Consider the following 25026-nt stretch of genomic DNA (forward strand, 5'->3'; position numbering starts at 1 on the left):
AGCCCGACGTGGGTCTCAAACTCATGAACCGTGAGATCATGACCTGAGCCGAAGTCAGATGCTTAACCGACTGAGCCACTCAGGGGCCCCTGCCCATTTTTTTTTTAATGTTTGTTTATTTTTGAGAGAGAGAGAAAGGCAGAGAGAGAGAGACAGAGAGAGAGAGAGAGAGACACAGCAAGCGGGGGAAGGGCAGAGAGAGAAGGACAGAGGATCTGAAGTGGGCCCTGTGCTGACCAGCAGCAAGCCCAGTGTGGGGCTTAGACTCACCGTAAGATTGTGACCTGTACTAAAGCCAGATGCTCAACTCACTGAGCCACCCAGGTGTCTCCTGCCCATTTTTAATTTTTTATTCATTTTTTTGAGTGTTGAGTCATATCAGTTCTTTTATTTATGTATGTATTTATTTAAATCCAAATTAACATATAGTGTCATAATTCAGGAGAATTTAGTGATTCATCACTTCCATGTAATACCCAGTGCTTTTCCCAACAAGTGCCCTTCTTTTTTTGTTTTTTTTTTTAATGTTTATTTATTTTTGAGAGAGACAGAGACAGAATGCTAGTTGGTTAAGGGGAGAGAGAGAGAGACACAGAATCTGAAGCAGGCTCCAGGCTCCAAGCTGTCAGCACGGAGACCGATGCAGGGCTCGAACTCACAAGCTGTGAGATTGTGACCTGAACTAAAGGACGCTCAACCGACTGAGCTACCCAGGTGCCCCAACAGGTGCCCTTCTTAATGTCTGTCACCAATGTAGCCCATCCCCCCACCCAATACCCCTCCAGCAACCCTCAGTTTGTTCTCTGTATTTAAGAGTCTCTTACGGTTTACCTCCCTCTCTGTATTTATCTGTTTTGTTTCTTAAATTCCAAAATCATATGATATTTGTCTTTCTCTGACGTATCAGTACTTTATGTATTTGGATATTAACCCTTTGTTGGGTATGTTATTTACAAATATCTTCTCCCATTCAGTAGGTTGTCTTTTGTTTTGTTGATTGTTTCCTTCACTGTGCAAAAGGTTTTTATTTTGGTGTAGTCCCAATAGTTTATTTTTGCTTTTATTTCCCTTGCCTTGGGAGACATACCTAGAAAAATGTTGCTATGGCCAGTATCAGAGAAATTACTGCCTGTGCTTTCTTCTAGGATTTTTATTGTTTCAGGTCTCATATTTAGGTCCTTGATCTATTTTGAGTTTATTTTTGTATATGGTATAAGAAAGTGGTCTAGATTCATTCTTTTGCATATTGCTCTCCAGTTTTCCCAATACCATTTTTTGAAGAGGAGACAGTCTTTTTCCCATGGTATGTACATTCCTCCTTTGTCAAGGATTAATTGACCATATAGTTATGGGTTTATTTCTGGATTTTCATTTTGTTCCATTGATCTATGTGTCTGTTTATGTGCCAGTACCATACTGTCTCAATGATTATAGCTTTGTGGTATAATTTGAAGTCTAGAAATGCGATACCTCTAGTTTTGTTTTCTTTTTCAAGATTGCCTTGGCTATTTGGGGTCTTTTGTGGTTTCATACAAGCTTTAAGATTATTTGTTCTAGTTCTGTTGAAAGTGCTGTTGGTATTTTGATAGGGATTGCATTAAGCCTGCAGATTGATTTGGGCAGTATAGACATTTTTACAATTTGTTCTTCCAGTCCATGAGCATGGGATGTCTTTCATTTCTTTTTTAAGTTTATTTATTCATCTTGAGAGAGAGCGTGCATGCAAGCTGGGGAGAGGCAGAGAGAGAGGGAGGGAGAGAATCCCAAGCAGGGGCTTGGGACGCAGGGCTCAATCCCACAAACCACGAGATCATGACCTGAGCCGAAACCAAGAGTCAGATGCTCAACTGACTAAGCCACCCTGGCACCCTGTTTCTTTGTGTCATCTTCAGTTTCTTTCATCACTGTTTTATAGGTATTTTATTATTTTTGGTGCAATGTTAATGGGACTGTTTTCTTAATTTCTCTTTCTGCTGCTTCATTATTAGTGCGTAGAAGTGCAACAAATCTCTGTACATTGATATTTGTGTCCTGAAACTTTACTGAATTCACTTATCAGTTCTAGTAGTTTTTTGCTGGAATCTTTGGGATTTTTCTATATATAAAATCATGTCATCTGCAAATAGTAAAAGTGTTAATTCCTCCTTGCCAGTTTGGATGTTAATGGCATATTTTATAAGAAAATTTTAATTAAATCCAGTTTATTGCGTTTTTTTTTCTCTTGATGATGCTAGAGGTAAGGTAAGTTTCTGTCATGCTGCAGTTTTAGAACTGAGACTGAGACTGTTTATAGTCAGTCCTTTGTTGCTTATTTGAGCTATTCATGAGATAGAGACTTATTAACGGTAAAGATTTCTTAATTCCCTATCTGCCTATGGTTCTCTCTGCATTGCTGTTTCACATTGCGTGAGTTTAGTAAAATTAAAACTGAGTTCAAGAGACTTCATATATCCTAGGCTGAAAAAAAAATCCTTGATCCACTATAATATAGCTTTTATTTCTGATCTAGACCCCCTTTCCTTCTCATTTCTCTTAATAATTGTAGGATGATTCAACTTATTTTGCATTTTGGACTAAAAGATTCAAAGTCTTCATTCTGTTTTACTTTTCATGACTGCTATTTTCTCTTGCCTGCCTTTTACACAAGGAAGTTACAAAGGAACCAATCATTTCGGCATTCTTGGTTTTTTTCAGATGTTTAGTTGGAATGTCTTTGAAATTATCCAGTTAGTAAGGTTCTTTCCTGACTTAGTTTGTTCCTCATTCACGTGGATCTTGAATTAAACACTAAGCATTAGAGATCCTGGTTTAGGTAGGGCTGTAGACCACATAAGTGTTGCCATTGCTCAGTCCTAAAGGAGAGTTTGGACTCAGGGCTCCTGGGTGGCTGAGTCTGTGAAGCATCCAACTTTGGCTCCGGTCATGGTCTCATGGTTTGTGAGTTCAAGGCCCACGTCAGGCTCTGTGCTGAGGAGCCTGACGCCTGCTTCAGATTCTGTGTCTCTCTGCTCCTCCCCTGCTTGTGCACTCTCTCGCTCTCTCAAAAATATTAAAAAAAATTTTTTTAAAAAGAAGAGTGTGGAAATTATTAGGTATATTTATCAAGCTTTGACTGACTGTATGCCCTGCATTATGCTAATCTCTGGAAAATTTAAAACCAAATCACAATCTCTATACCTATGTGAATAGTTTTATAGGGGGGATAAGATACACAAAAATAAAAATATGTATTTTAGGTACCGTGTGTGTGTGTGTGTGTGTGTGTGTGTGTGTGTGTGTGTGTGTATTTCACATATCACTGGTGAGTGTACATGTGTGGGTTCAGAGGAGAGCCCCAGCACTCAGCAGTGCTGGATGGAGATTGCTTCCTTTCACTTTTATCAAGTCTTTTCTGTATACATGTCAGACACTGATAGAAGTTGTTCATCTAAGAAACTGAGCCAACTTTCAAACTCGGCTATGTGTGCCTCTAAGCTATACCCCTGTTTTAAGATCTTTAGGTTAATATGGATTTACATCATTTTTATAATTTAGCTGTATATTTACCTAAAGTAGGATTCTTCTTAATCTGAAGAGCTTGAACCATCTTGGGTCTCTTTCATTTGTGTGGGTGTCCTTTTTTATTTTTCCATTTAAAATCAACCTTGTAATTTATACACAGTAAAATACCCAAATTTTAAGTGAATGATTAAATACATTTTAACTACCACCATAGATGTAATGGGCAATATTTCCATATTCAAACTTCCAAAAGTTCTTTCATGTCTCTTAATAATCAGTTTTCTCCTTTTAACTCTAGCCTCTTCAAAACACAGATCTACTTTCTATAATGTACAATTTTACCTTTTTTTAGAATTTCGTACACTTGGAATTAATGGAAAATAATCTTTTGTGTCTGGCTCCTCTCAGTTACAAAATGATTTTGATGATCCATTCATGTTGCACGTATGGGTTTTTTTGTTTTGTTTTGTTTTGTTTTCCTGAGTAGTATTCCACTATCTGGATTGTACCACAATTTATCCATTTACCCATTGGAGCACATTTGTATTGTTTCCAGTTTGGGCTAATATGAATAAAGTTGCCATGAACATTCAAGGTCAAGTCTTTGCATGTATTCATATTTTCATCTCTCTTGGAGAAGTACCTAGGAGTAGAATCACTGAATTAAATGGGAAGTATATGGGGCGCCTGGGTGGCGCAGTCGGTTGAGCGTCCGACTTCAGCCAGGTCACGATCTCGCGGTCCGTGAGTTCGAGCCCCGCGTTGGGCTCTGGGCTGATGGCTCAGAGCCTGGAGCCTGTTTCCGATTCTGTGTCTCCCTCTCTCTCTGCCCCTCCCCTGTTAATGCTCTGTCTCTCTCTGTCCCAAAAATAAATAAACATTGAAAAAAAAAATTTTAATGGGAAGTATATGTTTAACTTTATATGACCCTCCAGACTGTTTCTAAAATATTTGTACCGGGGCGCCTGGGTGGCGCAGTCGGTTAAGTGTCCGACTTCAGCCAGGTCACGATCTCGCAGTCCGTGAGTTCGAGCCCCGCGTCAGGCTCTGGGCTGATGGCTCGGAGCCTGGAGCCTGTTTCCGATTCTGTGTCTCCCTCTCTCTCTGCCCCTCCCCCATTCATGCTCTGTCTCTCTCTGTCCCAAAATAAATAAAAAACGTTGAAAAAAAATTTTAAAAAAAATTAAAAATAAAATATTTGTACCATTTTGCATTCCCACCAGCAAATTTTGGGAGTTCCGGTTGTTTCACACCCTTTGCCAGTACTTGGTATCTTGGTTCTTTTTAATTTTAGCATTTAGTAGGTATGTAGTAGGATCTCATTGTAGTTTCAGTCTATATTGTTCTAATGATGAGTGATGCTGAAGTTTTGTCATGTGCTTATTCACCATGTGTATGCCTTCTTTTTTGAAGTATCTCTTCAATCTTATACCACCGTACCCCGTTTTTATTTATTTATTTTTTTTACGTTTATTTATTTTGAGAGAAGATAGAACACACGAGCAAGGCAGGGGCAAAGAGAGAGACGGGGAGAGAGAGAATCCCAGGCAGGCTTTGCACTGATAGTACAGAGCCCGATATAGGGTTCAAGCTCACAAAGAACCGTGACATCAAGAGCTGGATGGTTAACCTCAACTGAGCCACCCAGGTGCCCACCATTCCCCCTTTTTAAAACCAGTTTTTGCCTCTTTATCTTTTTTCAAAGTTTATATTCTGGATACAACACCATTATCAGATTTTATAGGCATTTTGTCCTGGTCAGGTTTACTTTTTCAGGTTCTTAACAGTGGCCTTTTTTGAATAGTACAGCTTTAAAGTTTTGATGAAGTCCAGTTTATCACTTTTTATTTCATGATTCATGACTCTAGATAGCTCTGCAGATCTCTTTCTTTTCAGCTTTTCCTATCCAGTAGACTGATCTACAAACTCTAGCTACTTTGCCTTCTCCATATTCTTTTTATTCAACTCAGGGAGACACTCCCCACCCAGCTCTGTGTCAGGTTGCTCTCTGTGTGCTGCAGCCTGGAAGCTGCCACTAGACAAGAACTACTGTAGTCTCAGGTCTCACCTTGGGTTTTGTCCTTTTGTCAGGGAGCAGCATGGTTCTGAGTTGCCTTAACTGCTAATGACATATTAAAAACTAGTAGTATACCAGTAAAGCTCTTTAGAAAAGCAGTTTGGCAATGTCTTTGAAAGTTTAAATAGTTTACTTGTTAAAAAAAAGAGCATAGGCTTTAAAGTTAGTCGATGGAGTTTGGGGGCATAAGAATGGTAGTGTACAAACTTGTACTGAGTAGTAAATAAACCATTGAGACCTGATGAACAGTATAATGAATATATTATGTAATGTAATAAATATGGATACAATGGCAATCATATTACAGTATATAAATGTATCAGAGTAACACACTGTACACCTTAAATTTGTACAGTGTTACATGTCAAACTTGTTCAATAAAATTTTAAAATGTAAAGTTCAAATCCCACAACTGTAAAATACTTATGGCCCTAGGAACATGATTACCTAAAAGACTGGAGAAATTACTGGACAAGAGAAGAATATCACTTTGATTTTTCATCTTGAAACAGGAGTATCAGGCTCTTGGATGGTATGCTGAATATGATGTAGTCTCACCAACGAGAAGCAAGTCTATTGTCTTATGAAAACAATGCATTGTTAAAATAGAAGGTCATGTTTCTCAGCTGTAGTTCTTTAGCCTGTGAGCAAATAAAATTTAACAAGGGGAATTTATTAGAAATGCCTGGATACTTGCTATGTGGTATGAAAGTTTGCTGATATTATTGACATATATTTAGTTTTCTCCACTGGCAAAAGAAAGGATATTTTCCCATAGCCTACTTGAATCCCTTGACATTTGCTGGTCTAGTTTCCTATTGAGTAGACTCTTGGGTGCATTTTTATGCCATTTGCCCTTAGGATAAACCCCAATTAAGGGACTTCTCTTTTCCTTTTGAGAACCTGGCACATGGGCTTCATGCCAAAGGATCATTTAAAGCAGCAGTTTTTGTACCCAGTTTTTCTAGTGGGAGCATTTTACCTCCTTTTGAGATTAGGTTGAATATTTTCCTATAGGAAGTCCATTTTGATTACATTTTCTCTCTTGCAATAGAAAGGTCAGCAGCTGTACTTCCTTGCAACAGAAATGGAGTATACTTGAGGTATATACAGTAAGCAGGTTGCTTTTCTTCCATATTGTTTTTCTTAATATTTTATTTTGCTTTTGCTTGAACAGTTGGTGCCTGAAGATGTAGTAACTCTGGGCATGCATATGTGTATGTATGTCCCAGCAGTATTTTAAAGCATGTAAATGAGAAGACCTTGTTATATAAACTCACACAAGTACGTACATGATTGATTACTAAACCTCTTTCCTAATGTTTCCACAGGAGTCTCCCCAGGACAGTGCCATCACCCGGGATATTAACCGGACATTCCCAGCCCATGACTATTTTAAGGACACAGGAGGAGATGGACAAGATTCCTTATATAAAATATGCAAGGTATCTCACATCCAGAAAAAAACCTCGGTTTTGAATGGCCATTCTGGTTCTTTGAAATTACACAAAAGATAACTACAAAGTGTAATTTGCATTTGGTATTTAAGAAGGCAAAAAAGAAGAGAGTAGACTTTCTGAAATTGTGTTGTTACTTTTTAATTTTACGCTCATAATGAACAAGAAGTCAATTAGAAATACAATGGTTAGGTTAGGTTTCTTTTACCCTTTCAATCAGGACTTTCAGATGACAGTCCCCTGGCTCCACATTTAAATTTTTGGCAGTGGGTTTTATGTTAAGACCTTCTGTGTCCTGTAACACTGCAAACTCCTTTTTGGTATTCACATTATAAATTACGAACTTGGCACCTAGGACCTATCCAACAGTGGGAAGTGCTGATGCCTATCGAGGTGGACTTTTAGCACTGCAGCCTAATAAATGGTGGGAAATACTGATGTCTGTCAAAAAGTCTGTACAGGAAAGCTGTAAAGGAAGTGTTCAATTTCAGCAATCCATTTTCCAGAATATTTTGGTACTTCAGAGCCATAAGGCTAAAAGAGGACCTAGGACCAGAGTTCTTCAACCTTCCTCTGCCCTTAGAACTAGTCTTTAGTCTCCACCCGCGCCCCCCCCCCCAAATTAATTAAATACCTAGTTAGCATCTACCATGTAGGAAATACAGATGGGGCATGAGACATAATCCTTAAGGAACTTATTATATATTGCTGATTGAGAAAGTACAACTAACAAATTTTAGGACAGGCTAACAATAAAAGACAGGTTTTTCCAGTGATAAACTAGATGCTTCAAACTATAAGGGGAGTTAGATTTAGAGAAATGTTTTTTGGGTTTAATTTTAATTTCCCCAAAGTTGTCATTTCTTTTGTAATATTCTTCTCTGATCATCCTTTTTTAGCCCCTTCTCAGTTGTGCTTCCCCGTAAGCAGCCATCCAGCTATGCCTCATCTTACTGCAAAATTTCCCATAAAGAAACCCTGTGTCCACTGCCTCTGATCCCCAACCTCCTTATCTCACTGCACTCTAGTTTCCGTCTCATAGTGTTCTTCCTTGCAGTTCTCTTTGCTCTTGACCTCTCTCGCCCTCTTGGTTTTGCTCTCCCTTCTCTCACAACATTGCTAACTCCCTTTTGATTTCATTTCTCTCTCTACCTGCCCCTAAAACAGAGGCCTTCCCCTAGGTGCTCAGTCAGTAGTTCCTGTAGCTCTACCCTGTCTCCCTGGGTGACTCTTTCCACCCCCAGAGCTTCAGCTATCACCACTGCACAGATGTTCCCAAATCCACATTCTCTCAAGGCCTGAACTTCTAGCTGCCAGTTGTTCTTCATGTAAAAGTCTGTTAAGTACATCAAACAAAAATTTCTAAAAATAGAGTTCATTTAAAAACATGTTTTATTATAAGAATTTTCAGATATAAAAGTTGAATACAAATATAAAATTTGTATACATCCTCCACCAGATTTAATGTTTATGAACATATTGCCACAGTTGCTTCATCTATCCCTTTTTTTCCTGAAGTACTTCAAAGCAAATATCAGATATCATGATCCTAAATTCTTCACTATGCATCTCAAAATACAAGATCATTATTCATCTGTAGCTTCCATCATTATTGATCAATACCATCCAGTATCTGCCATATTCAGATTTCCCTAAATGTCCTCATACATTTGGTTAGAATCAGAATCCAGCCGTATCCATATGTTTAGTTGTTATGGCTCTTTTAATTAGAAAACATCTTCCTTTTTCCCTCCATGCCATTATCTTGCTGAAGATACAGTCATTTCTCTGTTAGTTTCCAGATCTTTCCTTTGGCCACATTGAGTTTGATAAGATCGATGTCTGGGGATCCTGGGTAGCTCAGTTGGTTAAGCATCCAACTTCAGCTCAGGTCATGATTTCATGGTTTGTGAGTTCGAGCCCCAAGTCAAGCTCTGTGCTGACAGCTCCAAGTCTGGAGCCTGCTTCAGATTGTGTACGTCTCTCTCTCTATCTGCCCCTCCCCCACACCTGCTCTGTCTCTCTGTCTCAAAAATGATAGGATTGATGTCTCTTACAGCTATACTTCCCTTTCTGAACATTTATTTATTTTGAGAGAGAGAAAAAAATGCACACATGCAAATGGGGGAGGGGCAGAGAGAGAGGAAGAGAGACTCTCAAGCTGGCTCCGTTCTATCAGCACAGAGCCTGATATTGAACTCAATCCCACCTTCTGTGAGATCATAACCTGAGCTGAAGTCAAGAGTTGGTTGCTTAACCAACTGAGCCACCCAGGCACCACTTTACTTCCCTTTCTAAACACTGCCTGGGCAGAGGGCAGGCCTCCGTCATATGTTGCCAGCACTTTTACAAAAGCCGCCCTGCGTTAGTCTCCCTACCTTTGAGTTATAGCGAACTTACTTTTTTCTCCATGTTGACCCCAGGATTGGATGATTTCAGGGCTTCCAGGAAAGCCTTTATTGCTTCCTCATAACCCACAGAACACTATCAAAATTTCATAGTTCATTTCCTGGTCCCAGATTCCTTAGCTTAGCATTAAAGACATTTTATAATCTATCCTGGCTTAATTCATAAATATTTTATGCTTCAGCTACATTGAACTTCTTGTTGTACTCTGAGTTGATTTATGTGTCCGAATGTCCCACCTGAACCATGAAGTTCTCAAGGGCAGAAATCACTTTATATATGTTAGCATCTGTAGCACTTGGCACAGTGGTTGACATATAGTAGGTACTCATTAAATGTTGATGAATTAATGAAGTGCCTTTTCTTCCCCATATTTCATTACAGCTCTCAAGAATTTTATATTCCAAACATTTCCCAAAGGTGTCGTGTACTTTCACATCTGTATATATTCCTTCAAGCTTTTCTGTGAACCTGAAAAATCTGCTCCCCTCCATTCTCTACCTTTAGTACATTTCATTCTAGTGCATAAGTAATTAAACCATGTGCTGAGCAATTTACCTGAGAGAGCTGAGAATACATCAAGTCTATGATACAAATACTATGATTAGTCTCATTTCTTACAAGTAAGAAGTATAAGTAATGAACCAAAGGTCCAGACCGAGACATTAGCAGTTGTGGGATTTCAGCCCAGCTCTGACAAACTCAGAAGCTTCTGTTCTTTCTTGACCAATCAACTGTTAATTGACTTCACAGACATTGTCAGACTGCTTTCTACAGAGCTATATTGGCATATATTACCACTAGCTTGTAACACAGTCTTATAAAAATTATTAATACTTATTAGTGTTTACTAATTGGACAGGTGAAAAGTGATACCTTATTATATAAGCAGATTGTTTCTCAAGCCCTCTGCATATCTTGTCTTTGTTAAAGTATATGTGTTTTCTGCTCTGTAGCCCTCTCATTGGATAAGCTTTGATGACATGGGGAATTTAATGAGATTATATGAAATTCTACTTGAATTTATGAAAGCATAATTACCATTTATATATATATGTATATATATTACATATATATGTATAAAATGTATTTCTAAAGCTATAGTTTTACCAAAAGCTAATGGTAAAACGCATGTGTATATTAACTTAATTGTCATCTAATAAGCATTCACATCATATTTTGCTAACTGATCTTTATTCTGAACATGCTCATTCTGAATTGCTTTCTTGGGATGCACAGACAGTGTGTCACAAAAAAAAAAAAAAGTGGGGCGCCTGGGTGGCGCAGTCGGTTAAGCATCCGACTTCAGCCAGGTCACGATCTCGCAGTCCCTGAGTTCGAGCCCCGCGTCAGGCTCTGGGCTGATGGCTCAGAGCCTGGAGCCTGTTTCCGATTCTGTGTCTCCCTCTCTCTCTGCCCCTCCCCCGTTCATGCTCTGTCTCTCTGTCCCAAAAATAAATAAACGTTGAAAAAAAAAAATTAAAAAAAAAAAAAGTGAAGAATAAAGGGAATTTCATCCGAAATAAACTTGTCAAATAGGGAATAGCATTTTCAGTCTGTAGGAATTTCCCTTTCCACCACAGCCTACATGAGAACTATAAATATTAATCATAAAAACAAGACTGAAAAACAAAGAACCAAAAAGAATAAACCACAAGGAATGTTAGATGTCAATATTCTGTTAAAGATAGTGTTCAGAAGAGATGGGTAATAATCATCTGCCGCCAAGAAAAATACAGGAATTCCAAAGGAACCCACAAATGGTTTCAGAGTAGTCCCTCTTATCAGAAAAGTTATTACTGGCATTGCGGAAAGGATTGTATTTTGGTGTCTTTGCCAAAAGATTTTTTCCCAGAAAGAAAAATGAGTAAAGTTAACATTGTTTAGAGAGAGCCTGCTGTATGACTGGCTGGGTTGAAGGTGTGAGGTGCTGGCTAGGTTGGATAGGACGTCACCCCCAGCCCCTGAGAAGCTCACAGTCCAGTAGAGAAGATGGACATTTAAAATGACGTGTCGGGGGCACTTGGGTGGGTGGCTTAGTCGGTTAAGTGTCCTTTGGTTTTGGCTCGGGTCATGATCTGTCTTGGTAAGGTCAAGCCCCACATCGGGCCCCACCCAGAGCATGGAGCCTGCTTGGGATTCTCTGTCTCCCTCTCCCTCTGCCCGGCGCTCGTTCACGTGTCCACGCAAGTGCATGCTCTTTCTCTCTCACAAAAAAGATAAATAAAACAAAGCAAAATAAAATGCAGTATGATAAGTGCATAATAACTATACTTGTGTAGCAAGTACCATAGAAGTACAGAGAAGAGAGGGAATCCCCAGAGAATGGAGTGCTTGGAGCCTGAAGGAAGAGCCTATTTTTTAGACAGAAGACGAGACAGCATGAGCAAAGACAATGAGTTACAACAACCTTTTTTCAGTGCTGAAGTGATTTTTGTTTAACTTTACCCACTCCTGGCCTACAGGAAGTGGCATGGTGACAGTTCTGTTTATTGTAAAGAAAAAATTGCAATTGGAGAGAAATATTTGCATCATTCATTGACCATCAAAATGCCATAGTGGAATGTGGGAATCTTCTAGGTTCCTATGTTCAGAGTCCTGTAGGGCAAGTATGGCCCATGAGTGACTACATTCATTTACACCTCCTGTGTTTTTTCTTTTTCCAGGCATATTCTGTGTATGATGAAGAGATTGGCTATTGCCAGGGCCAGTCATTTCTCGCTGCTGTTCTGCTTCTCCATGTGAGTATTAAGTTTCTGTTACGATTTACACATGAGCTGCCTCAGCTTATACTAGCCTTAGACTTGAGCATGGTTTTATGTTGGTTTTGGCCAGACCCTGGTACGTGAGTTTTGACTCCTGTATCTGGAAACCTTTACCTTAAATTAATGTAACATTGTCATGGAAGAGAAATATGGTAAGAATAAACGACAGTGTTGAAAACTAGTACAGGGTAGATTTCATTTTTATTGCTAGAATGATTGGATAGTCTTGGTTGAACTCTTAGGGACATTTTATATTCTGTAAGGTAGACTGTTCTTTAGTATTTATTTGGGGGATCTTTGTATTAGAGGTGGAAAGGAAGCAGAGAAGTTGGTTATTTTTAGTGCCATTTTATTCATTTATTTATTCAGCAAAGACCTTTACCCTCCACCTTACTGATATTCTTTCAAATCCACAGCAAAATTGAAAAAAAGGGTTAGGGTGCAATACCCATAAACTTTTTTGTTCTATTTTACCAATTAATATGTTATCACACATCTTTCTCCATCTCTCTATGTCTCTTTTCCTCTTTTTTTTTTTTTGCACGCATTTTATTTTTTACCAAAAACATTTTTTGAAGTTATTTTTGGAAAATCAGTAGCAAATATCAGCATACTTCACTCCTAAATACTTGAACATGAATCTCCTAAGGACATAATCATAATACTGTAGTCACATCCAGAAATTCCACATTGATTCAGTAATGTCTTACACACAATCCACATTTGATTTTCCCCAATTGTTTACTCAGTGAAGTCCTTTATAAGTTTTTTTTTTTTTTCCTAACCAAGATCAGTGACAATTCAAGCAATGCTTTTGGTTGTCCTCTTTATTTTTTTTTAATCTAAACTATCCCCCCCTTGCCTTTCTTGTGCTTTATGCCTTTGACAGTTTTGAAAAATTCAAGCAAGTTGTCTTGTAAAATATTCCACATTCTTGATTTGTCTGATCATTTCCTCTTGTTTAAAATTAAAATGCTGGGGCGCCTGGGTGGCGCAGTCGGTTAAGCGTCCGACTTCAGCCAGGTCACGATCTCGCGGTCCGTGAGTTCGAGCCCCACGTCAGGCTCTGGGCTGATGGCTCAGGGCCTGGAGCCTGTTTCCGATTCTGAGTCTCCCTCTCTCTCTGACCCTCTGCCGTTCATACTCTGTCTCTCTCTGTCCCAAAAATAAATAAACGTCGAAAAAAAAAAAACTTAAAAAAAATAAAAAAAATAAATAAATAAAATTAAAATGCTTGGCAAAAATACCACACGGGTGATGTTAGTAGAGAGTTCATGGGTACTTCCATCTTTAGCACGGTAGATGCTAGAGATCAGGAGTGACTAAGGTAGACATGGTCCCAATCTTTGTGGATACAGAGCTAGTGAAGCTGACTGGTTATAAGCAGAAAGTCACACAAGCACATCATTATCTCAATGGCGCTATAAAGGTATAGTAAAAAGTTTGATGCAAGAGTATAACAAATGAGCCTTAATTTATATTATAGACTTCTCTGGAGGTAACCTTTAAGGTGAACACTGAGAAATGAGAAGCGGTATCTATCGTTCTCTGTTGTACTTGTTTGTATTGTTTAACTTTTTAAAGCTAACATTGCTAGGAAAATAAAACTATTTTAAAAGCAAGAAAGTGGAGAGTCGAGCACTCCCAGTGAAAGGAATAGTACACTATGCAGAAGCACTGAGATGGGGAAAACTTGGCATATGGAAGGAATGAAAGAAGGGCAGTGTGACTGGACCATCATGGGTGTGATGAGGAATGGGGAGGAAACTGGACAGGTCAACAAGACCAGCTTAAGGAGGGCAGTGGAGGCCAGCTCAGGGAGTTTGGATTTTGTTTCTCTAAGTAAGGGGAAGCTTTTGAAGAGTTTGAAGCCATTTTGTATATAGGTTGTAATATGAGTAAAACCAAAAACCACTTTGTATCTTCTTACTGTGAGAACCTAGCTTATTGGTATTAGTAAGCATGTAAAAATATCATAAAGCTGTGACATCAATAAAGAGGTCAGGTGTTTTTTTTTTCCCCAGCTCTATCGAGGTACAGTTGACAAAAAGTGTGTGTGTGTGTGTGTGTGTGTGTGTGTGTGTACATACAGAAGGTGTGTAATTTGATGAGTTGATAGGCTCTACATTGCAAAACGAGTACCACAGACAAGCTAATTAATGTCCATCAAAAGGACAAGGTTTAAATTTTTTTTTAATGTTCGTTTATTTTTTTTTTTGAGAGAGAGAGACAGAGACAGAGAGACAGAGTGCGAGCAGGGGAGGGGCAAAGAGAGGGAGACACACAATCCGAAGCAGGCTCCAGGCTCCGAGGTGTGAGGACAGAGCCCCAACGCAGGGCTCAACCCACAAACTGTGAGATCGTGACCTGAGCCGAAGTCGGACACTTAACCTCAGGTGTGCCAAAAGGACAAGTTTTAAAATTTTGTTTGTTGGTTGTTTTTTTTTTTTAAGTTTATGTATTTTGAGAGAGAGTGAGAGCTGGGGAGGGGCAGAGAGAGAGGGAGAAAGAGAATCCCAAGCAGGTTCCACACTGTCAGCACAGAGCCTGACTCAGGGCTCAAACTCACGAACTGCAAGATCATTGACCTGAGCTTAAACCAAGAGTTGGACACTTACTCGACTGAGCCACCTGGACACACCTGTTCTGTTGTTTTAATAAGACTTGATATCTCAAAGTCTCTCAGGCCTGTATGGTTTGTCTCTGTTCTCAACTTCAGTCCAAGAACATTTGCCCCCATTTAAGTATCACAGTCTCTTTAAAATGGGTTTCCCAGACAAATCGCCAGTGTCTTGGTTTGAACTCTGTACTGCTTGCCATTGTGTTAAGATAAATGCTTGTTTCAGAGGAAAAGCAGATGTGCTGTCTGACATCAGAAATGCCACTCTGGGGCAGACCAAGTGTCCCTCAGCATGTGGACAAAATTTTGAAATTGCCTTCCATGATAGAGACCTCTGAGATCTGCTCCTTTGCCCCAAATGCCCCTACCTTTTCCAATAATAAATTGCTATACTTTTCTCATTTATTACTGAATCCAATTTGTTCTGTAGTTCTGCTTTAGTCTGATTTCTGTGTTCAGCCCACTTCCATCCCCTTGTTCCACAGAAGCCCGCCCACCTTCTTGACATTTTGAAGGCTTGCTACATCACACCAAGCCTTAAATAACGTTTCCAGTGCTTTTTTTTCTGTTTTGAAAGCTAGACATTTTGCCAGGTTCTCAGGGAAATGTTTTTCCACCAAGCTATGAAAGATGTAGGTATTATTATAAACAGGGGTAACATCTATAAATAGAATTGAATGGTGAGGGGTTTTGTAATATTTTATATATTGCCATGACCATTACTTTAGTACTTTGTGCATTACAATAAACCTTAGGATATTTAAGATTCTGCTATAATTGGCCAATGAGGAAGAAAAACACTTTCAGTAGAAAGAAATAGCAGCTAAGGAGGCAAAATGATTTAATGAAGGCGTCATGATTTGAGAAGATGAAACCTACACTGTGTGTCGGCTTGTTGCTGCTCAGTTCAGATCCGGTCCTGCAAAGCCTATACTCCACTCCCTCAGGCAGACTCGGGCCTTCTTGTTCTTGGATCCCCACTGATCTTTCTACCTAATTCATATTATACTTACTGTACACTGATTGTATGGGAAACTTCTGGAGGATAGGAACAGTATCTGACACAGAATAGGCATCATTAATATTTCTTTATTGAGTGAATGAATGTAGTAAAACACAACTACCTGAGTTACTACATATCACTAAATGTCATAGTATTTGGATAGGGCTGGAAGGATGAATTAAACATACTGAGAAAACTTCTGTATATGTTTTGTGATCCCCACCTCCACCCCCACCCCATTCCCTGTCTGTTACAGATGCCTGAAGAACAGGCATTCAGTGTTCTGGTCAAGATCATGTTTGACTATGGTCTCAGGGAACTTTTCAAGCAAAACTTTGAAGATTTGCATTGCAAATTTTACCAGTTGGAGCGACTCATGCAGGTAAAAAGAGAAACCAGCTTGCATTCGCCATTAAGAGTACGGGACTGGGGAGAGCTGGATCCATGAATTGGTGCCAGGGAGCAGTGGTGGTTGCCTTAGCCATCCAACATTAAGGACTGGTTTTATATTTTTCATTTCTCACTATGTGATGACAATGCCAAGATTAATAAGGTGTGAACCTGAATGGGTGTGAGCTGGTTTTTCAATCTCATAAACACCCAAAAGATCAGATGACTTTGTGGGGGCCTTTAACATAGCAAACTAAATCAAGAAATACCCGCCAAGGCTCTGAAGCTGACTGGTTAGGAATAGCATAATAAAAGTGAAACAAACTTTCCCAAACATTTCATAACTTGGAAAGAAAAACTTTCATTCCAAATATTTGTCACCGTCTTGGGGATTCCTCTTGAGAGCTAGTTTGTGGACCAGAAAAGAGAGCCAAGTGCCTGTTTAATACTTGATGATAAGTGTTCTTTTGAGCACTTTGGAGGTTTGTAGGAAAACACAAATATGTGACTTTTTTGGCCTATTCCTGGCAGATTTATGAGTGGGAGTTGAACAGCTGCATATGTGCCCCAAACTAATTAGTTTGCTATTTCAGGAATACATCCCTGACCTGTACAACCACTTCCTGGATATAAGCCTTGAAGCACACATGTATGCCTCCCAGTGGTTTCTTACACTTTTCACTGCAAAATTCCCTCTCTACATGGTCTTCCATATCATCGACCTGCTTTTATGTGAGGTAGGTATCAGAGGCCAGAACACTTCAGCTTTTGTTTACAGTGCTCTCCCATGTCGGCTCCATCAAAACAGAATTTGTTCTTAGTTATTTTATTTTAATGCTCAAAAATCCAGATTTAAGTAATGCTTCCTTGGGTTAAAGCGAGTGATCACGTTTTGTTAAAGGTGCTGTCAGCTTAAAAAAAAAAAGAAAAGAAAAACGAAAACCACTACTAGACATTTGTATTAGTATTAGGTTTGGCTGCATTTATTGAAGAAACTCAAAGTCACAGTGACTAAGGTAGAGGTTTAGTTCTCTTCATTCACATAAAAGAAACCAGAAGGTTGACAGTAACCTGTCAGGGGACAGGGAGGGTCAGGGGACAGAGGAGGGTGTGTCCCCCTTTAAAAGAGACTTCCTAGATGTTCCACCTGAATTTTCATTTCTCTCTTATTGGCAGGAACTTAGGTACCTGACCACATCTAGCTGCAAAGGAGAGTTTTTAAAAACTGGGTAGGAATTTGCTAAAACTTGGAGGGTCTGTTACTAAAACAAAAAAGATATTAGAGTAAGTAATAGTCTTTGCCAAGCATGGTTTGGCAGGGTGATTAAGAAAAGAATAACTAATTTCCAAAATAATATATGTCTGTTTGTTTATTTTGAGAGAGCGAGAGAGAGCACGTGTGCAAGCTGGGGAGGGACAAATAAAAATCCCAAGCAGGCTCCATGCTGTCAGCACAGAGCCTGACGAGGGGCTTAATCTTAACAACCATGAGATCATAACCTGAGCCTAAATCAAGAGTCAGATGCTTTACCAACTGAGCCACCCAGGCACCCCAATAATATATGTTTATTACAGAAACTAGAAAACAAGCAAAAAGTTCTAAAAATACTTCTAATCCCACTCTCCAGAGAGTAACTCTTTTAACATTTTGGTGTCTATTCTTTCAGCTTTTTGTGTGCATTTATTGATTTACATGTGTTATTTCTATATGGAATAACTTTTTCATATGGAGTATTATGTAATAATGTATATTATGGTTCTGTAGGTATATATTTTAAAATATTATGCTATATATGCTATTGGTAACCTCTTTTCATTTCATGTATTTGAACATTTATAGACACACATCTGCACCTTCCTTTTTAATTATGCCATATTCAAGGCATACAAAAATCCCTTGAAGAATTTCTGCCTTCTACCCAGCTTGAAACACTGTAAGATACACTATTACCAAATATGCCATTATTCTTACCTGCTACCAAATATCTCATTCGTTGGGTATACCATAATTTATGTAACCAATTCCTAGTCTCAATCAACCCTTTAAGTTTTATAGTTTTTCAGTATTATAAACAACCATTTGTTTTAAGTAGTTACTAAGGGCCTCCTGGCATGCCAAGTAATTTAAATAAACTTTTCAGCTAATTAGCTTAGAAAACCCTTGGGAGAACATTAGTTATGGAAACTGAGGTCCAGAAACTTAAAGAATTTAGCAGGTCTTAGTGCCTCCTCTTATCTTTTCTTTGTTCCCGGCACTCCCAAAGTGGTAGCTGAGGGAGAGGCAGGTTGGAGGGAGCCCTGAGCAGATTATGTTCTGGGGTAGAGGGCTCACACACAGAATGACTGCTGTATTTGGAGCAGGGCAGCACACAATAAGGGAAAAGGCCACCTGCAGTTATTTGCTGAGAGATCACAATTTTATGACTCTTATGTTTTGGTTGGGAAGCATAGAATACTTTGGAAAAGTATTCTTGTTGAATGTGAGAATAGGGCTAAAGATTTCTTCTCTTGGGGCGCCTGGATGGCTCAGTCAGTTGACCGTCTCACTTGGGCTCAGGTCCTGATCTCACAGTTCGTGGGTTCAAGCCCCACATCGGGCTCTGGGCTGAGCGCTCAGAGCCTGGAACCTGCTTTGGATTCTGTGTCCTCCCTCTCCCCTGCTCACGCTCTGTCTCTCTCTTCTCTCAAAAGTGAATAAACATAAAAAAAAAAAAAAAAAGTTCTTAGAAGATTGGGAGACTGGGGTCTGTTTTAAGATGTTTTTTAGTAGCAGACCTGTAATTATTATTTTCCAAGATATTTTCAAGTTATTCCATTTCTTTACTTAATTAAGTTTTTGTACTTTATCTTAAACTGTGGGGCATTCTGGGGACAGACAGCTGAATAGTCCAGATATGAACACTGAAAATATTCTTTTTGTGTTTTCTCTTCCAGGGAATAAGTGTTATTTTTAATGTCGCCCTTGGATTATTAAAGGTACACATTTATTTGTAAATTGAGTTACATCCCCTGTCCAGCACTTGCAGGATCTTGGTCTCGATCTCATTCTAAGCATCTGTGCTGTAGCCCTGACCCTGACAGCAGCTAATGGGCAAGTGGCTCGGGCAACAGCTAAGAAGTATCTTCTGGGGATTGTAAAGGTGCTCGTGTTATACAGTGCTTCTTGTGCATCTTCATAGCCAAGACCTCTTTCTGTCCATGGTTGTGTTTTCTTTCTTTCGTCAAGACTTCCAAGGACGACTTGCTGCTGACAGATTTTGAAGGTGCCTTGAAGTTCTTCAGGGTCCAGCTTCCGAAGAGATATCGCTCAGAAGAAAATGCGAAAAAGCTAATGGAATTAGCTTGCAGCATGAAGGTAAAATAACATTTGCATCAATTTAGACTGTTCAGTTACTGTCTCACCATTCCTGATCAAACTATGAACATTTACAATACATTAGTAGTAGTAGTAATAATAATGTTTTCTTTGTATTTGTTTCCAAATATTCTCTTACATAGTCTATCCTGTGCATCAAATCTCATTGCCTCTCCCAAACTTTGAACTCTAGGAATGGAATTATTATCCTTATTTAGAAGATACAGTAAAACACAAAGAGTCCTGCCACTAGGTGGTGGCAGGACTCTGGTTTTGTGATTTCTGTGTTGTCCTTTAACTTTCAATATTTGTTGTTATGGTCAGTAATTCCCTGAAATGAAACTAACAATTAATGAAGGGAACTCACTCCTTTTCATCACTTTCAGTGGCATTTATGATTTGTATAGTTTTTAAAAAATTTATATATATATTTTTTTCATTTTTGAGAGAAAGAGCCTGAGCTGGGGAGGGGCAGAGAGAGGGAGACACAGAATCTGAAGCTGGCTCCAGGCTCTGAGCTGTCAGCACAGAGCCTGATGCGGGGCTCGAACTCACAGACTGTGAGATCATGACCTGAGCCAAAGTTGGACGCTTAACTGACTGAGCCACCCAGGGACCCCTGATTTGTATAAATTTTTTTTTTTTTTTTTAAAGGCAGCATCTCTTTGTGTTAATGTAATATGAGTAGGAGAAATTCCATTGTCTGCTGACCGGAGCATAGACTTGAAATCAGATCTGAATTTGAAGTTATTTTATCTGTTTAAGGCACAATTTCCTGATATGTAAAATAACAGTAGACTTCCAGTTCTGGTTATATGTCAGACTAAGCTGACTCGAGCTACCATGCTTTAAACACTTGGAGGTAGCAAATAAAATATAACCCAGGAAATTTTTAAATACCTGGATGAACTTGAAAGAAAAAAAAAAAGAAATCCCAAGTACCTGAATCACAGTATCTCAAAGCTAGTGTGTGTGAAGTGCTAAAACAGGGGAATGTGGAACCTTGTTGATTTTAATGCTCAGGAAGACATATAATATGATTTTGGGTGTTTGGGAGGCAACTGAATCTGGAGTCTTTGCATAAGTTAAGACCTTGGAATGGCTAACCTCTTTGTGAAAGGAGGAAATATAAAAACTACCTACCTATTATCCTGAGGAACAGTGGATATCCTAATATAAAATGAATTGAGGATTTGAAAAAGAAATAGAACCTCTAGATAATGAAATAACTATTAAAGTTATTATTCATCTTAAAGTGTTACATACTTCACAAGTACTACGGATAACATTTGATGGTATTTTCCCATGTGCCAGGGACTGTGGTTAAGTGCTTTCGTATGTGAGGATTGTAACTACAATATGTATACAGTGCTTACGATGGTGCCTGATAATTAGTAAGGGCTTAAGAATTGATGGCTCTTCCTATGGTTATTCTCCTCTGGCTTTTCAAGCAGTTATCAAATGAACACTTTTCAGTAACATTTTCATGGATGATGGGTTTGTGCACAGGGCACAAAACCAAGTGAGCCCTGAGTTCCTCTTTCCACCTCAGCCTGGTTCACACGAGAGGAAGCTGCCTCTTATTTGCTGATGATTTCCTCCCCTCCAAAACCTCCTTTCTTCGTGTCCCATCTCAAGTTTCTGGAACGTGGTTCCTCAGGCCAAAACCCCTGCTTATTCTGAGCGCCTCTTTCTCTCACCACATCTTGGTCCATCCCAGCCCTGCTGGCATAATACACCCTGAATCTGATCACTTTTCTCCCCTTCTTTGTAACACCCTAGTATAACCATCACCTTCACTTCTTTTCTGGAATGTTCCAGTAGACTCCATGTCTCCCTGTTTCCACAATTTTTTTTTCTTGGTTTCTTTTTTGGGGAGGTGGGTTTTTATCCCATCTGTCCCTTGCTTGAAACTCTAATGGTTTCTTAGAATAAAACTCAAGAGGTTTTGCCCTGGTGCACAGGGCACTGCACTGTTTGACCTCTGGCCATCTCTCTGATTGCACCTCCTACTTTCCCCCCTCACATTTTCCACTTTACACAACCTGGCTTCCTTGCTGTTCTCAAACAGCAAGCATGCTAAGCATGTTCACTCCTCAGTCTTGTGCACTGGCTTGTCTCTCCACCCATCATGTTCTTCTCAATGTCCACATGGCGTCACCATCACCTCAGTGAGTCTTAAGCTCAAATATCATACCATCAGAGAGGCCTTCTCTAATTACAGTGTCTAAAGTAGCTGCTCCCTCAACCCTTTACACCCTGATCTCTTTATCCTGTCTTATTTTCCTCATATCATTCATTGTTACTTAACGTTATTTTAGATCTTTATTTGATGCTCTCCTCCCCCCCACCCCGAACTAAACCTTCAGCAGAGGGGACTTTATCTTATTTACTGCCAAATCCCCAGCATAAGAACAGGATTTGGCATAAAAAAATTAGTTGAATGAGTGAACAAATGAATGTGCTGCTGAATTTATACCAAGTGGTGTTTTGTAAAGAAGAGTTAGAGAGTTAATATGGCTTTGGGCAAGGCTTAAAATAATGTCCAGCTGAAGGTTTTATCTTTTGGTTTTCAGTACCTTGAAACACTTTAATAATATATGAATCTTTTATTTCCATAGGCCAGATTCGAGGTGTCTAATGTCTTTTTTCCTTTTTTTTTTTCTTCTTTTTTTTTTTTTGGCTTATGCTTTCAAGGAGTTAAGATAGACAGTGCTGCACAGCACACAAATTTTGTGCCTAGACACATAATTCCTTCTGGTCCTGGAGAACTCTGCATGGCGGGGGTACACTTTGGATAATGCCCCCTACTTGCACATAGTCTCCGGTGAGAAAGATCGTAATCTTTCTTGAAATTGACCCACAGTGTGGAAAAGCCTACATATTGACCAGGACACGAGAATGAAATTTTTCTGCTAAAAGGTGGGATACAGTGTAGTTAGCAATGATCAGTTGTACTCTAGTAGGTTAATACTTAATGCCAAAATTATTAAGGGAAATATAGGCAACAGTTGAGCCAATTATTGGCAAAAGACCTCAGTCACTGTGATAATTTGCCAGCTCAAAAATGAGGAAAATCACTGTAAGCTCAGTCATGAGCGCTGCGTTATGTGGACTGCACAAGGTGGGGGTGCCTCCGTCAGCAAGAAAGTGCATCTGATCATCTGTGGCTTTGACGTCCCTCTCTAGACATGGAAGAGGGGATCCCTGCTTTGTGAATGGCTTGGAAACTAGCTTTTTAACTTTTTGGTCTAGAATTTAGAAAGGGAGCATTGACTTTGTAACTTACTGAAATCCCATTCCATTATTTTTTAATTTCTTAAAAACCGTGGCTTCTGATTAAGGTGGGAATTAGGAATGCTTTGCCTCACATGCCAGTTGAGAAAACAGTTACCTACTTTTGTTGTTGTTGTGTTTTAACAGTTTTGATGTTGTAATTTCTGGTATTTGTATAGTTTTTATAGGTATCTCATTTCTCCCTCACAGTTCCCTGTGAGGTATGCAGGCCAAGTCGGTTTCCAAGTGGAAACTGAGGCTTATAGAAGTCTTGGCCAACTGGTACTTGCTGGGCAGTGACAAGAGCCCTAGTGGAACTCAGGCCTTCTGACTCCACATTCCCAAAGCTTCCCACTCCATTGCATTGCCTCTTCTCATTGCAGAATTGCAGCAGGAATTAAGTTTGGTGTGGCAATATCTGAAATGGCCACCAGATGGGTGTGTTGCTCAAAAAGGTCTGTATTCCTCTCTGCCTGTGTGTCTTCCTTTTTTCTATACATCTTTCTCTTTGTCTGTCTTTACTTACCTCTTTCTCCTTTTCTCTCTTTTCAGTCCTTTTACTTCTCCCCTCCTCTCTCTTTCCCCTGAATTTATTATGGAACTGATATAATTTATTTTTTTTTAAGTTTTAGATCTCTGCTCTTAGTCTAAAATTTAATAGCATACATCAGAACTCGTTATTTGTCCATTGAGTTGCTCCCCTTTTATGGGTCATTGTCTTGAGATAGATTGTTCCTACTTTTTTTTTTTTTAAGTTTATTTACTTGAGAGCACGCATGCGCATGCATGCACGTGAGCAGAAGGGAGGGACAAAGAGAGAGGGGGAGAGAATCCCAAGCAGGCTCCATGCTGTCAACGCAGAGCCCAGCCTGGGGCTCAGTCTCCGGAACCGTGAGATCCTGACGTAAGCCGAAATCAAGAGATCCTGACTTAACCGACTGAGCCACCGAGGTGCCCCTGTTTCTACTTCTGATAAAAGATCTAAAAGGACTTTGATTTACTAAAAAAAAAAAAAAAAAAAAAAGATTTTTAAGTAATCTTCTGCATCCAGTGTGGTACTTAAAACCACAACCCCCAGATTGAGTCACATGCTATACCAAGTGAGCCAGCTGGGTGCCCCAGGATTTTCACTTTAAATAGATTGTTCCAGGAGATCATGAATGGTCCTTAGGAGCTCCACAACACTTTCATACTCATAACTGTACTATGCATCGTGTTTAGAGGGAGAAAATTGGGAAAAAAATGAATTTGTAGGCCTTGCATTTTTTTAATTCAAGAAGTATGTGAGAGCAACTGGTTTTTTTTTGTTTGTTTGTTTTTTATGTCTACACAGAGATGTTTGAGAATAAGTCAGATACGTAAGGCTAGTTTGGAAGAAGTAGGAGCCATAAAAGAGATAGCTGGTGAGTTTCTTAGATTAAACCTGAATGAAGATTTGACCCTTTCACTGTAGAATCCTGCCTAAGGTGAGATGGAATTCTGAGCCATTGATTGCTTCATGGGGATTTGTTATTTCAGACTTAAAGTGAATGTACAAGACTTCAGACTACCTGTAGAAAAAGACACTACAGAAACCAAATAGCAGTATCTCGAAATTAATGTAATCCTAACCATTTGCTCTTTGGAGAAACAGAATACTCTTTGGCATTTGGGTGTATTTGTTCTTGGGGATATTTTTATTTAAGACCTTAATAGCAGAATTAGTTTGAAATTCATTCTCTGCTCAGATCATTTGTGTAGTTAGTGTGTGTTAGGATCTTAGGCCCTATGATTGCAGTGGCTTCATCAGTCTTGTCTCTTACTCTATTCACAGAATTTTGCATAGTGTCTACACAGTGACTTCATCCTTACAGTGATCATATGAGGTCATTTTACAGGCACATATACTGAAGCTTAGAGAACTGAAGAAAATTCCCAAAGGGTATAAAGTTAGTAAGTGATAGAGGTGGGGTCAGATCCCAGGAATTTCAGACTCTAAAGTCAATCCTTACCATCATTGTGCCGTGGTGTAAACGAGGGGGTGAATGAATGGGACGAGAGCTACTTGTATTGGTCCATTTTTGCTGATGTTTGTCATGTAATGGTGGGTAAGCTGAGTCTCTGTCAGTTTAGCAAAGTTGTAGCTAAGTATAGCCAAGTTCAGTTTTCCTTATGACTAGACCAGACTATAGTTTTA

General features: G+C 39.3%; 1 protein-coding gene across 5 annotated transcripts in view; it reads left to right on the top strand.

Moving 5' to 3' along the window:
- The window catches only part of RABGAP1 (RAB GTPase activating protein 1), a 170456-nt gene that overhangs the window by 122155 nt on the left and 23275 nt on the right, over positions 1–25026 (top strand). For 4 of the 5 annotated variants that reach the window (XR_005792690.1, XM_040482239.1, XM_040482241.1 and 1 more), the window contains 6 exons: positions 6910–7023; positions 12108–12182; positions 16086–16211; positions 16813–16956; positions 19154–19195; positions 19446–19574. Coding sequence is in view for 4 of the 5 variants with exons in the window: in XM_040482239.1 (XP_040338173.1) it covers positions 6910–7023; positions 12108–12182; positions 16086–16211; positions 16813–16956; positions 19154–19195; positions 19446–19574 (630 nt within the window). In the remaining variant the exon portion in view is untranslated. Of the gene's footprint in view, positions 1–6909; positions 7024–12107; positions 12183–16085; positions 16212–16812; positions 16957–19153; positions 19196–19445; positions 19575–23246; positions 23306–25026 lie in introns of those variants that run through there. The other variant, XM_040482243.1, reaches the window with a different exon arrangement.

This window comes from Herpailurus yagouaroundi, unplaced genomic scaffold (assembly GCF_014898765.1).
Source record: "Herpailurus yagouaroundi ecotype Mexico unplaced genomic scaffold, PumYag 160, whole genome shotgun sequence".
Taxonomy (NCBI): domain Eukaryota; kingdom Metazoa; phylum Chordata; class Mammalia; order Carnivora; family Felidae; genus Herpailurus; species Herpailurus yagouaroundi.